At 48.0% G+C, this 14210-nt stretch overlaps 1 protein-coding gene across 1 annotated transcript in view; it reads right to left on the reverse strand.

Annotated features, from left to right (window-relative positions):
* Positions 1-2647: 2647 nt before the first annotated feature.
* The window catches only part of EYA3 (EYA transcriptional coactivator and phosphatase 3), a 121257-nt gene continuing 109694 nt past the window's right edge, over positions 2648-14210 (reverse strand). The window contains 3 exon segments of the mRNA XM_043506232.1: positions 2648-7133; positions 12295-12395; positions 13811-13932. Of these exon segments, the coding sequence (XP_043362167.1) occupies positions 7053-7133; positions 12295-12395; positions 13811-13932 (304 nt within the window). The 3' untranslated portion in view covers positions 2648-7052.

Genomic DNA, 14210 nt, shown 5'->3' on the forward strand with positions numbered 1-14210 from the left:
AGCCCTTTCCTCCCAGCCAGGCCTGTGCTGGGGCCAGGGTGGCTCTAGGTCCTGACCCCCCCCAGGAGCAGAGAGGATATGTTCTAGGATCTGACTGGGGCCCTGGCTCCAGATCACAGACCCTACACCTCTCATGCTCTGCCTAATGTCTCCCCTGTGGTCCCTGCACGTTTGTCAAGGTCTTCCCCATCCCTGGGAAAGGCCCAGAGCTCATGAACAGCAGCAGAGAGGGGACCCTCCTGCTGCTGGAGGGTTTTCCAGCCAGCTGCAACAATGTGGTTGGAGGGAGCTGGGGGCCAGGATGAATGACTTATTGGTGCCACCTGCCCCTTATGCCCAAGCAGTAAAGGATAACCCTGAGCGCCCACCCCTACTAGCCACCCATCTGGTGACATGCGGGACAATTGGAAATCAGATCAAAAGCTTCCCCAACAGCCTGAGCCCTAACCTCACCCCTGCCAATCTCACACCACCCCAAGAGGCGGGGCAGAGAGCTATAGGTCTACACCTGAGATGTGCCTTGTGAGGCAAAGGGGGGGAACCCTTTCCCCCACCCACCCTGCATGGCCCATGGTATTTCCACACCATCCTTCAGGCCCATGGGTGGGAGAGGAGTGGAGGCGCTGCCCCATTATTCACAGGAGAGATGGGGTGCTGCCTTTGGCTGTGGAGTAATTTGTTTCCTCCTCCTTCCCTACCTCCTGGGTGTTGCTAGATCCCCAGAAGGTGGGCAAATGAGTCAGGCAGACACTCAGAAGGGGTTTTTCCTCAGGCAGGGCTCAAATTTGCTAGAGGGCTGGAGCATCTCGTGTCACTACCAGGTAGCTGCAGCCCAAAGCACATGACTGGGAAAACATCATGAACTAGCAGCACTGACTGACTAGGCCCACCCAGGTGGGGATGTGGCACCCTCTTCAGGGGGGTAATTGCACACTAGACTGGACTGGGACAAGTACTGCTCCCCCCTGGCTTGTGCAAAGCTCGGTGGATTGATTTAAATTATTGATTTTAATCAACTTCTCCGTTTGTACTTCAGTCATTTTCTAAAGGAAGGTGCAGTCTCATTGAGTGAGATGAACATGGTGAGTTACAGCCACATGGAGCTTTGACACTAGCTTTTGAACACCTTTGCTACCTCGGAGAGTTCACTACAACAATATACATTTATGTAAACAATATACAGCTTAATATTTTCAGATTCTTAACTGTACCTTTTTAGGAGGTTAGAAAATGGCGAATGATATATTGCTATTTACTAGATAACTTTTTGCTCATTTGTGTCAAGCTACGTTAGGATGGTAACTGGACTTTAAACAAACAAAAGAATATAAAATTTATTTTTATTAAACAAAGCTACCTTAAAAGTTATGTATTAAGACATTTATGAAAACACGTTTCACATTTATAACAATGATTTATCAGAGAGAAGGGACTAATTGTGGTCAGTGTATTAAACTGATTTCAGATGTTCTGATAATTGGTCAAACTTTTGCCGCCTTTGGAATTTACATGGAAAGCAGGTCAAGTTATTGTTAATAAAGAAAGCATGTTATAAACAGGTGCAAGAGAACCAGACAGAGTAAACCAAAAAGGCCATTCTGATTAATCCAAAAACTGTTGAAATTATGCTAGTTAAAACAGATGATGGAGCCAGAAGTTAACGTACCAAAATTGGTGTGCCTTGCATCTTTTCGGTGCATTGTTTACATTCAGCACTTGTTCCTTTCTTATCCAGAGGTACAGAAATCTCTCGAAAATATTCCAATAGGGTCTTTTTTACGATCTGCAGCCATGGTGGATATTTCCCCGCCGTTTCCAGGTGTTGAAATCAGCAATAAGGCTGCACTCTGAAGAACGTTGTCCCTTCTTCCCAATGCTGTTTTGATACCGATGTTGCTCCTTTCCGGTTGCACAGTCTGCTCTTTCTCCCCCTTACATAACATCCCTGCCCACCCACCCCACCTCTACCCCCAGAAAAAGAAGAACAGCAATCCAAGACTTCTGCTTGTGTAACCCACAGGCCTATTGCACTTGTTTAGAGACAGAGAGGGAGGCAGTTCAAAAGTTAGTGGATGTCTGTGCACATATGCAAGGGGACAGAGCAAGGCCATTTACTGGAACTGCCCAGCCCCATCCAGAAGCACGGGCTGGAACTTACTGGCAGATCACTTTTTTCATGAGCTTGAGAATAAGTTTCCAGGGCAGGTGGAGTCATAAATATTCATAATTTGAGAACTGAGGCCATCAGGGCTCAGGTAGGAACAAGCTATAAAATAGGAGTACAAGACCCCCCACGACGAGGTGGGCTTAATGGATGATCCTGCCGAGATACATGATGGTGTCTCCTAGAGTCAGAGGCTGGGTCCCAGTGCCTGTGATGATAGTTTTTTGCACCCAGTAGCACATCCCCAGGTCCCCCACAGGATCAAGCCATTAACGCAGCTCCGGACTTATCGTGCCATCTTTATAAAGCTTGGCCTCAGAAGTTAGAAAAAAATCAGAGGGAAACATCTTTCTATAGAAAAACAGCTTTTAACCCAAAGGTTTTGCTAGAGGCTCATGGATTCAGCAGTTATTTTTTATTTAAATGTTTAAGAGATTATAATAAGTTTTGGCCGTAACAGATTTTGTATTAAATTCAGATTGCGTTTTAAACAGGTTTATTTTTAAAAATAAAAAAAACTTATAATTTAAACAACACAATCAAAAAAATTCCATGCAAGTCACAGAACTGATCAATGTTTCTCTCCATGGTGCAGCATGAGCTTGTGGTTCTCCGTCCAGCCCACGCAGCAAGCACAAACTACCCCACGTTGGCAGCCACAACCCAGAGGCAAAAGTCTGGCATGAGCCATGAAGAGCATGCTCCTCATTCGCCCTGAGAGATGGCCCCTCCAGGAGAGGGTTCAGAATTTTCCCCTGCCCATAATCAGCTCCAGGACTGTCACACTGGATTTTAAAGCCAGCGGAGTGGCTTTAGTTCCATTTACACTAAACATAAGAACTGCCAGACTGGGTCAGACCAAAGGTCCACCTACCATTATCCTGTTTTCCGACAGTGGCCAATGCCAGATGCCCCAGAGGAAATTAACAGAACAGATAATGATCAAGTGATCCATTCCCAGCTTCTGGCAAACAGAGGCTAGGGACACCATCCGTGCCAGGGCACAATTGCTGCTGGGCGGAGATGTGACAGTCAGGTTTTCAGAGAACAGACCATAGCAATTATTACAGAAAATAGACTTTATTTTTCCAGTTTATAGGACAGTTCCTATCACACAGAACATGACTGGTCATGGAATCCACAGCCATTAATGCCCTCAGTCATATACATACACTGCAACCAACACCTAGTTCTGTGTAAGGCATCTGGCAGGTCCAGGGGGAACCACCTGCTTGCTAATATACTTGAGTACAAAGGGGTAATGCAGCCCTGCCAGGGCACTGGGAACCAGTAAGCATCAATAGGCTGGTTTTTAAAATTTTTAAAGGGCTACAGCAAAGCTGAGGACACAGACTTTACCGACTCCACCAGGAGGGCACAGGAATGCTCAGAGGGAGCATTTTAGGGCTGTGCAGATTTTCCAGCTTTAGAATTTGACAAGTTGCTGGTTAAATTACAATCAAATTGAAAATAATCAAAAAGCAACAAAACAGCAGGCAGCAGAAATGGTTTTCAAACAATCCTCTTCTGAAGAGAATCCCATGCCTGCCAGGTCATTAGAGAAGGGACAAGTCTCACAAATGCAGCCAGCCGAGGAAAGAATAAAACAGCCAGGTTAACCTTTATTAATGTAACACACAAATGTACCATCAACCTCCTGGTAGAAAAGTATTTTACATACATTCGAGGAGACATCGTATAAATATCACTAGGAAATGTCACTGGCTGCAATAGTTTCACACTCAGCCTAAATTTTGCTGAGGTCTTAAAGGTTCCTTAAAATAATCTGAAGTAAACAAACACAAAGCAAAGCCTGTCAGCTATCTGATTGCTCAATACCTTGGCTTCTACACTCACTACGAGCACCAGAGGATCCCCCCAGGCAGGGCTCCCCTGCAGTTCTACTTTGTACAATGACTGAAGTGAAAGAGGGGGGGGGTTCCCAAGGTTAAGGCACAGGTTTCAAATCACAAGTTAAGCTCACTGAAGTATGAGAGACGTGTTCCAAACAGGCTCAGTTTCACAGGACAAAGTGCCTCAAGCATGTTTACAAAAGAGCTTCTGGCTAGTGACCCTCACCAGCGAGAGATGCTTATGGAAACCAGAACGGATTCTCCTTTGATCATCCAAAGTAGACTTCTCATCTTCAGACGCACACAGCATCTGTCTCTTTGGAAACTATACATTTTCACATGGTTAATTTCCTGCTGGCTCCTCCCCACTCTCGGTGGTTAATGTAGTAGCTAACCCTTCTATGGGCTTTATTTTACAAATAGGTGCTTTAAGGAGTGGAGAACAAGGCAACTCCAGTACCTCCTGTCACACATAGAACATCCCTTGCCACACTCCTCTAGCATCCCCAAATACACGGGCACCTCCATATACAGCGCATGCCTTCCCTGCCCCAAGTCCTTCTCCCCCAGCACACCACATGTTAGGGAGAGCAGAGACAATGGAGTCTCCTTCCAATGCCAGTGTGTAAACCTCACTGGGGTAATGGCAGCAACATGAGCGAGAGACACTGGTGTGTCTGAACACTACATGACCAGGCAGCCTCCCTCCGGCCACCAATGCAGGGAACAGAGCAGTAGTTACAAATACAGATGTAGTTCCAAACATTACGACAATTCCCATATAATGAGCTATAAAGTAACTACTCACTGTTGAAACTGGCATCACAGATTCTCTACCAGGGAAGATGCTTCCCAGACTGAATGGTTTCTATGTACCCGGTATTAAACACATGGAAGAAATTTCCTGGGGAGTCAGCTATAAATGCACCCAGCTCTGGAGTATATCAGTTTAAGGTTAGAGTGCAAAACTAGTGCCTAGTGAGTGGATAGAACAAGAAAGGCAGGCTCCTAGTTCCAGGGCTCCCTTTGGTCATTGGGAGGAGACAACACTCCTTATTTGTTGTTTTATCAAGGAGGTCAGAGATATAAATATACCTGAAATCCAGAGACCCCTATGCTTCCCCAGTTCTCACCACTCTGGCTCTGCCTAGATTAGCAAACCCATCCAGCTGTCCCAGGGTTCAGAGCTGACAGTGCTTAGAACAGTGGCAGCAGCCAGCAGGCTCCAGCACTGCCAACACCCGTGCAGCTGAGCTGGTGCTAGCCATAATGCCAAATTCTCAGACAGTGTCTCTGGCACAGACAGGGCTCACTGCAGTGGATTTCCTTAGAAATGCATGAGCTTGCTGGGATGGGAGAGTAGGTCAGGCACTTTGGTAGCTATGGCCAAAACATGCAGCTGCTCAATGTCCCTCTCAGCGTGTAGCTCTTTGGAGTGAGGTGCTGAGCTTCCCAGACCATCCCCTCTACAAGTTCCAGATCACAGATGAAGGGCTGTCTAGGGAGCTCAGGATGTCTAATGATGGGATCCTTCGGGTACATCAAACCTTTCATATCCCAGCTGAGCAAGAACAGCAGAGAGGACGTGCTGCTGCTGGACATGAGAGGCTCCTGCATTGTACACAGGAACCTCTGAGTAGCTACATGTTCAGATGCTACCATGGCACATGCTTAGGAAGGAGGAAGAAGAATTTCACATGGGATGGGGAGAGCTATGCAGAACAAAGCCCTGCAGCTAACACTGGAACTGCCCTCTGACAATCTCCAAGGTCTAACACATGGCCAGTACTGAGCAGGGTGGTGCTAAGATACAGGTCTTCTCACTGGGAGCTGCTGTCACTTACGCCCTGGCAGAAAGGTCAATGTAGCTACAATCCATATCTGGGTGCAGTGGGGGAGGGGGTTGGGGGGTGGGTATCTCCACTCATTGCTAGTGGCTCTGGGTCTCAGTTGTCCTAGAGAACAGAATTCCACTGACAAAGGGATTTTTGTTGGGTGTAACTGGGTCTGTAGTGTAGTGGCAGGAGGAATCCAAGCAATTGAACCTGATTCTGCCAACAGGAACTTACTGGACACAGATGGAACTGGGAGAAACAGCCCAGAAAGCTCATTGACATTTCCTTTCCTAATATAATTTATGAGGATAATTGTGCCTCAAATGACTGGTGGCCAAGTGAAGAACCTCCCATCACATCAGCAGTGCTGAATGAAATACAGCACATGTTCCTATAGTGCCCATCACTCTGTAGTCCAGATCACGGGCCATTGGCGAGGCTAGAATTTGGTAATTCTTAGCTGGGAGACAGGGCCTGGGGAAGGGGTCTGTGGTGACTGAATAGAGATGCAAGGATTCACTAGGAAAGCAGACCTTTTCCTATATGGGGAACTACAAGTCCTGGATACATGCCCTTCTTCCTCGTTACTATTCAGTGAAGCTGTCTTGGAACAAAATCTAAAGAAATGACACTAAATTAACTCCTCTGAACAGATGGGGTGGGGGCAGGGCTCATTTTCACAGTGACAGAGGTATTTTTTACATTTTCATTAATATTTCAAAATTAACAGACTTTTTGGCCTTGCAAGACGGGGAAAATTCAACCCTGCCCCAGACGGTGCACTCTTTTCTATAAAAATAATCTATAGTCTATACATTCACTGTGGGTTCTATAACTAAGTTGGTTAGAATGGGAGAGGGATCTTACAAAAGTCTGCTGCTATTATATGACCATAAGGATAAGCACAGTGAATCTCTGGCGATTACCAGCTAGAGGTCCTTAGCCCCCGCCATTCCCTTCTTTAGAAAACAGAGAACAATTAAAAACGGCAGCTATGCTGTGTCTGCTGCTTTGGGTAAACCCCTCTGTACCTGGCAGTACCCGTGCTCCTGAGGAAGTGACCGGATGTCACCTCCTACTATACAGTTTGCATTAGCTACATTTCTTCATCAAGGTGAAAAGAAAGCTCCCAGACGGACAAGATTTCTGCCCCTCCTGGAGAGGGGCTTGAAAGGAGCTACATTTGCTCCTCTCAGCTTCTTACAGGAAGTCTAGCTCGAGGGCCTGGTGAAGGGACACAAGGTCTGCGTGGTTCGTGATCCTCCAGAAGGGCATGTTGTGCTGCAACAGTTACAAACACACTGTTATGGAACGGCTGCCCAGCACCACACGGTCTCATCAGAGTGCACAGGCAGAGTCTGACAATGCAGTCCCAAAGCTGACAGGCCCTAGCATACAGTGGGCCACCAGGATTCCGCTGGCCTGTTCACGCCTGTACTATCCACACCTCTACGTTCAGGATGAACAAGGCTGCAGTCAGCTGAGTTACAGAAGGTGCTGGCCTCAGGCTTTGGGCAAGCTGCTGCTGCTCTCAGAGGACAGTTTGCTGCATAGTTTACAGGAAGAGCATGCTTAGATGAGAAAGCAGCTGTATGGCACATGCATGAGAGTCAAGTCTGCATAAAGACTGTATCGACAGTGACTTAGTGCACTTGGCAGTTAGCAGGATTGGATTGAACAACCCTGAACAGCTTGCTTAACCAAACACCATTAGTCTAATTTATAAAACTGAGAGGGGATAACCAGGAGCAATCTAGTGATCTAACGACCGTTAGGAACGGAGTCCTCACTCATTTCAGAGACCTTGCACCTCACCAATCAATCAATGTAATACAGTAACATTCTCTGCGATTATCTTACGAGGATGGTATTGTACTAACAGGCTATGAATGCAAGTTAAATGCAACCAAAAAAGGAAGCACCCAAGGGAGACATTAAGGCTGAGAAATCAAGCCCTCAAGAGTCAAGTAATTCTCCAAATTAAAGGATCTCCCACCATGTTAACTCTGTCAGGCTGCACATCATCCTATATGTATACCCACTGTTAAACAGCATACCTTGGGGGAGAGAAAAATAGGGTAACTGTCCCCCCAGCAACTGTGGTTTTTTGAGATGATGTGGTCAGTGTGGATCCCACTATTGGTTTGCAGGCACCTCTGGTGTCAGATTGGGGTCTTTTGAGAAGCATCCATTGAGGCTGTGCATGTGCCCCATGCCTCCTCATGCTCCCATACAAGGGCATAAAGGGAAGGACAGCCATGACCTCCTTCAGTTCCCTCGTAATTCTCCCTGGATAGCGAGATGAGGAGTCTTGGCTGTATCAGTCAAACAGGAATTTGAATTGAAGCACTGCTGTCCCGAACCTGTGGAATGTTTCACAAAGGTCAGTGGGTTGCTCTACGTGGCTGCCCTACAAAGATCAGTATAGTTCTGCAGCAGGCCAGAGATGTTGCCTGTTCCTGCTGGAGCGAGCCTTGATGTTTGGAGGGGCAGGCGCAGCAGCCAACCAATAGCAAGTAGAAATGCATTGTGTGATCTCCGTCGAGATTTGCTGGGAGGAGATGGCTTGGCCTTTCAACACATCACATGTGGCCACGAAGAGGCAGGGAGGAGGCCTCAAAGGCTTAGCCTTGTTGATGTAACAAAGCAAGCTTTTGGAACAGTCAGAGTATGACGTGTCTTTTCTCTCCACCGGGAGTTACAGCTTCGGGAAGAGGACTGGTAATGACAGAGACTGGTTCAGGTGGAGTTCTGAACTTAAGGTGGTTTCATCACCACTGTTCCCTGTGGAAGGATGTACATGGCAGTCCAGCCATGAGAACTTGTGCTTCACTGACTCTGTGCTGATGTGATGGCTATGAGAAAGGCAGTCTCAATGGTGAGATGGCACAATGAGCATTCCACTAATTATTCTCAGGGGGGCTTCATGAAATATAGGAGAACCACATGAATCTTCCATGTGGGCGTAGGTCTTACTGGAGGCAGGTCTGGAGAAGGCCCTTGAGAAATTTTGACTCTGTATGGTGTGAAAAAACAGAATGCAACTGCATTGGAGTGTGGCACACTGATACTACTGCCAGATGGCCTTTAAAGGGAGCTAAGGCCTAGTCCTGCCTGCTTCAAGGACCAGTATGTAGTTCAGAATTTTTGGTATCAGGGCCTTAGCTGGGTTTACATCTTTTTGAGTTGTCTACATGGAAAATCTTTTCCACTACGAGGAGCAAGTCTTCCCACAGGAGGGTTTCTGACTCTGCAGAAGGATCTCCTGGACCTGCAGAGAGCAGTCTCCATCAGTCCCGTTGAACCTTCCAACATCCAGGCCATCAGATGCAGCAACTACAGGTCCAGGTGCAATACCAGCCCCTGCTTCTGCAATTGCATGTCCAGGTAGGTGGAAAGGTGTATTAGTGGAGATGTCTGCAGGAGACCTGACCGCCAAATTTGCCTCAGTCAGGAAGAGGCTATCATTATGACCATAGCTTGGTCCCATCTGATCTTGGACATGATCCTCGGTATCGGTAGAAAGGGAAGTAGTCCTTGAGACCACTGAAGAAGAAAGGTGTCTGTAAGCGAGCGGGACTAAAACCTCCCATTGAGCAGAAGTCCTTGCACGTGGCATTGTTCGCCATGCAAACAGACCTATGGTGGGAATAGCCCACCAGCAAAACACTGGATCTAGGGATGGATTTCCGCAGTGACCATTTGTGGTTGGTTACCACGTTCCTGCTCAGGAAGGTGCTAGGTTGTTGCTGACCCCTGTTCAGTGCAGAGCTACTGGAGTCACTGTCTGTCAGTGGCACTGTTTCCAAAACACAATCGCCTCCAGGCAGGAAGGAGATGATTGAGTACCTCCCTGCTTGTTTATGTAGTGCATCACCAGAGTGTTGTCCATAAGGATCTGCACTGTGGCATTCCAGAGGGCAGATAAAAATGCAATGGAAGCCAGCCTGATGGCTCTTAGTTCCAAGACATTCACATGGACTTTTAGATCATCCTGAAGCCTAAAAGCTTGCATCTACAGGTGGTTCAGGTGGACACTCCAGCCTGTGACCAGCATCATCATCAGGGAGGGGATTAAAAAAGGTACCCCTTTTCTTATGTACAGTGGGTGTAGCCACCATTCGAGGTACCACAGGACATGGGGTAGGTCTGAGACTTATTTGGTCATAAGGTGTCTAGATGGGGAATCGACTGTCCTCCTCCTGTTGCAGGAGGCTGAGGTGAAGTCTGGCAAGTGGTGACACATATGTGCACACGGACTTAAGGCCAAGGGTCTCAGACATGTACACACTGTGGTTGTTGGCGTTGTCTGTGGGTCACACACTACAACTGCAGGGACTGGAATTTATCTCAGTTTGGCAAAAGCTTTCCTCAAAGGAGTTGAGCAGAGCTCCTTTGAACTCTAACATCTGTGCTGGTTCAAGAGACAACATCTCACGGTTTACCAGGAATCCCAAGTGGGAGAATGGAGCAAGGATATGAGCTGCTTTGCTCTCCCCTTCGGATCTACCTCTGACCTGCCAGTTGTCTAGATACGGGGAGACAGATTCCTTGTTTCCTTAGATGCTCAGCCACCATGGACAGACACTTGGTGAACAGTCTTCGCTCTGTAGAGTGTCCAGAGAACAGAACCCTGTACTGATGACAGTTGGGCCCCACTGCAAATGCTTAATACTTCCTGTGGGCCAAGTGGATGGTGATTTGGAAGTATGTATCCTGAAAATCAAGAGCCACAAACCAGTGGAGCTCGGAACTAAGGGAGGCAAATATTACCATCCTGAATCTGAGATGGCATATGTATTTGCTGAGTCTCTTCAGGTCTAGGATAGGTGAAGACCTCTTTTCTTCTTTGGGACAGGGAAATATCAGGTTTAGAAGCCTTTTCCCCTGCACTCCTGAGGTACCTCTTCTATGGCTCCTAGGCAAAGCAACGGGGTCCACTTCTGTTCGTTATAGGCTCTTGTTAAAAGGGTCCCTGGAAAGGGATGGTGTGGGGGTGGGTGGGTATCAGGTAGGGAATGGAACTGGACAGAGTCTGCTTTTCTGAAGGCCAGGGTCCATATTCTGCTGCTCTCCTTTCTTCCTTGTCTCAGGATCCTGAATTTGACCATCTCATGGTCACTGCCTCCCAGGTTCCCATCCACTTTTGCTTCCCCTACTAATTCTTCCCCGTTTGTGAGCGGCAGGTCAAGAAGAGCTCTGCCCCTATTGGTTCCTCCAGCACTTGCACCAGGAAATTGTCCGCTACACTTTCCAAAAACTTCCTGGATTGTCTGTGCACCGCTGTATTGCTCTCCCAGCAGACATCAAGGTGAGTGAAGTCTCCTATGAGAACCAGGGCCTGCGATCTAGTAACTTCCGTGAGTTGCCGGAAGAAAGCCTCGTCCACCTCATCCCCCTGGTCTGGGGGTCTATAGCAGACTCCCACCATGACATCACCCTTGTTGCTCACACTTCTAAACTTAATCCAGAGACACTCAGGTTTTTCTGCAGTTTCATACCGGAGCTCTGAGCAGTCATACTGCTCTCTTCTATACAATGCAACTCCCCCACCTTTTCTGCCCTGCCTGTCCTTCCTGAACAGTTATATCCATCCATGACAGTACCCCAGTCATGTGAGTTATCCCACCAAGTCTCTGTTATTCCAATCACATCATAATTCCTTGACTCTGCCAGGACTTCCAGTTCTCCCTGCTTGTTTCCCAGCCTTTTTGCATTTGTAGAAGGCATAGAAGGCAGCATGTTTTGAGTCCGCCATTTGAAGTTCCTGTACAGGTGGGCTGTCTCTATGGGCAGGTTGTACAGGGGATCTGCAAGCAGCTGTTGGTTTTATAAGTGCTAAGAACAGAGTAGGCCAATAAAAATAAAGAATGAAGGTGGTTCTGAAGAATCTCAGAAGATCTGAAGGAGATTTTTTGATAAGTTTAGCTGGAGTGAAAGACTAGTGGGTCAGACATCATCTAGGCTCAGTCTCGGTGCCAAGGGTGGTAAGAGGGAACTGAGGGAGGGTTGTGGCTGCCTGTCCTTTCTGTCCTGGCAGGGGCCACAAGGAGACACAGGGCACATGCTCAGCCCTGCCAGGTATCGCAATTCAAAATAATCCAGTCTCATGCATGTGAGACACATGCACACCTACAGTGGATCCTCACTGACGTACACAAGGGAGAACACTAGAGGAGCGGAATGTTAAAGAGTTTATGCTGGCAACGGCACCAGGAGATGAAGAGGCCAAGACGAACAGCTACACAGAGGCAAGAGGGGAAGAGCTGGGATGGAGTGCACGTCACAGGAGGATTGGGGAGGAGCTCCACACCACTGGGGAGCAGCCAGGGAAGAAGAGCCAAGCCCCAGGAGCAGAGTCTGTGGAAAAGAAGAGCAGTGCAAGTCCAGCCTCCCAGTTCGCATCAGCCCCACAACCTGAGCTGCAGTCCCAGACACTCACCTGTTTAGCTGCTATCTCTTCATCGCGCCCATCTCCGACCACCACATAAGTTACTTTCTTTCCAAATCGTGATACAATCCTCTCAAAACAGCTCTCTTTACCTGCCAAAACACACCCCAATGGTGAATGCTCGTGGGAGCAGCACTACTCACCCCAGCACAGGCCCACCCTGCCAGGCCAAGGGCAGACTCTCGTTTGGTTCTTTTCACAAGGCTACCATCTCCTCGGCAAGGACAGAACACCTGCTTTGGACTCTACTGGTACAAGCTGTTCCCATTCACACGAGCAGCTGGAGAGAGTCAGGCATCAGGGATTTCTCATTTGCACAGTGCTCTTATTTCCATCCCAGGATAGAGAAAGGGTCATTTTCAAAGCACACAATACAAATGCTGGCTCCTTCTCTGATGCGGGAGCCCAAGTCCATGTCTTTTTCAGATCCAGTACTGGGCTGTCTAGAAGAATGAGCTCACAGCCACTGCATACTAGGGGAGTTGGGCACTAGGGAGAGATTTGTCTGTGCCTGCCACTCCCTTCCCAAGGACTGGCTGGAAACGCCGAGCAACTACAGATCTAGCTCCAGTGACTAGATGGGCCCATGTGCCATATGCAGGCCATTTGAGGGGTGCAAGCCAAGGAGTTCCCCAACAGGACTGTTAGCCAATTCAGACATCACACAGCAGCTACGCCATTCCTGAGAGGGTGCAGTACAGCCCCGCCCCCCTCCACCCAAATGGCTCTGTTGTCTGGTGCTGAGGAGGGTAAAGTCATGGCCCTGCCCTCGCACTCTGCTAGGTATCTAGCTCCCAGAGGCTTGCCAGCAGGGCCTGTACTCTCCCTGGAATTCTGGCCAGCACCAGGGCCCTCCCTTCTCCTGCACATCTCAACACAGGGCCTGACCAAAACTGGGCCTTGAGAGGGACAGTGAGACTCTGCCAATTGAGCAACGCCTCTGTCAAGTCCCTTTAGCAATGGCTCTATCTGCTGCAGGAGGCTGGGTCCCTGCACTATATGCCAGGTGGCTGCAGACTCTCTAGTTCCTAAAGAGATTTTACTGAAGAGGCTTAAATCTCAAATATCTACTGATAAGAATGTGTTAAAACAATTTGAATATTTCAGGAGCTGTACTGAAGCCATATTCTGTGCTCTCTGTGAAGTGCCCAATGACAAGGATGATGGCAGAAGCCCACAATTGGCAGTCTTCGGCAGTGCTGTTCAAACTTAGCTGTGTTACTTGGGCCTCGTCTACATTAGGGTTTTTTGCACCAGGACAGCTACCCGAGTGCGAAACTGGCATGGATGTTCTGCACCTGTGTTAAGTGGGGTTTATCCCAGGATAAACTATGAAGGTACAAGCCATGCATTATGCCAGTGCAGTCCATCCACACTGGTGATATAGCAACAGTGCTAAAATCCCTGACATAGTTGAGCTCTGGCTCTCCTTCTAGAGGTCCCAGCCAGCACTCCGAAACAGGCACCCCTGGCAACAATAAAGAGCTATTTGGAGCAATAACCGTACCTATTTTTGTAGCACTATAAATATTTTCAATGGGGAACACTTCTCCCAAGCCGTACAAGAGAACTTTGGCGAGAGCTGGCACCAGTTGTGTCGTCGTGATCAGGACATTCACACAATTTTTTCTAAAGGGTAAAAGAGGTAACAATGAAAAACACAGCCATGGCAGAGGGTGCAGGGGCTGGCTCTGGACAGCTGGCTTAGGCAACCACAGCAGGGGCCACATGCTCTGCAGGACACTGCTGTACTTTTCAAAGCAGATTGTGATTTAGCCTCTCTCTTTTTGCCTACTGAAAAAGTCTCCTCCTTGCTCTCCCCCTCATCCTTCTCTTACATTTAGCGCTTTTTGTACATCCCTCCTCTTCTTTAAACTGCATTCAGTGCCTTTAATAGTAGCTGGGCT

The sequence above is a fragment of the Dermochelys coriacea genome, chromosome 19 (assembly GCF_009764565.3).
Source record: "Dermochelys coriacea isolate rDerCor1 chromosome 19, rDerCor1.pri.v4, whole genome shotgun sequence".
Classification (NCBI taxonomy): domain Eukaryota; kingdom Metazoa; phylum Chordata; order Testudines; family Dermochelyidae; genus Dermochelys; species Dermochelys coriacea.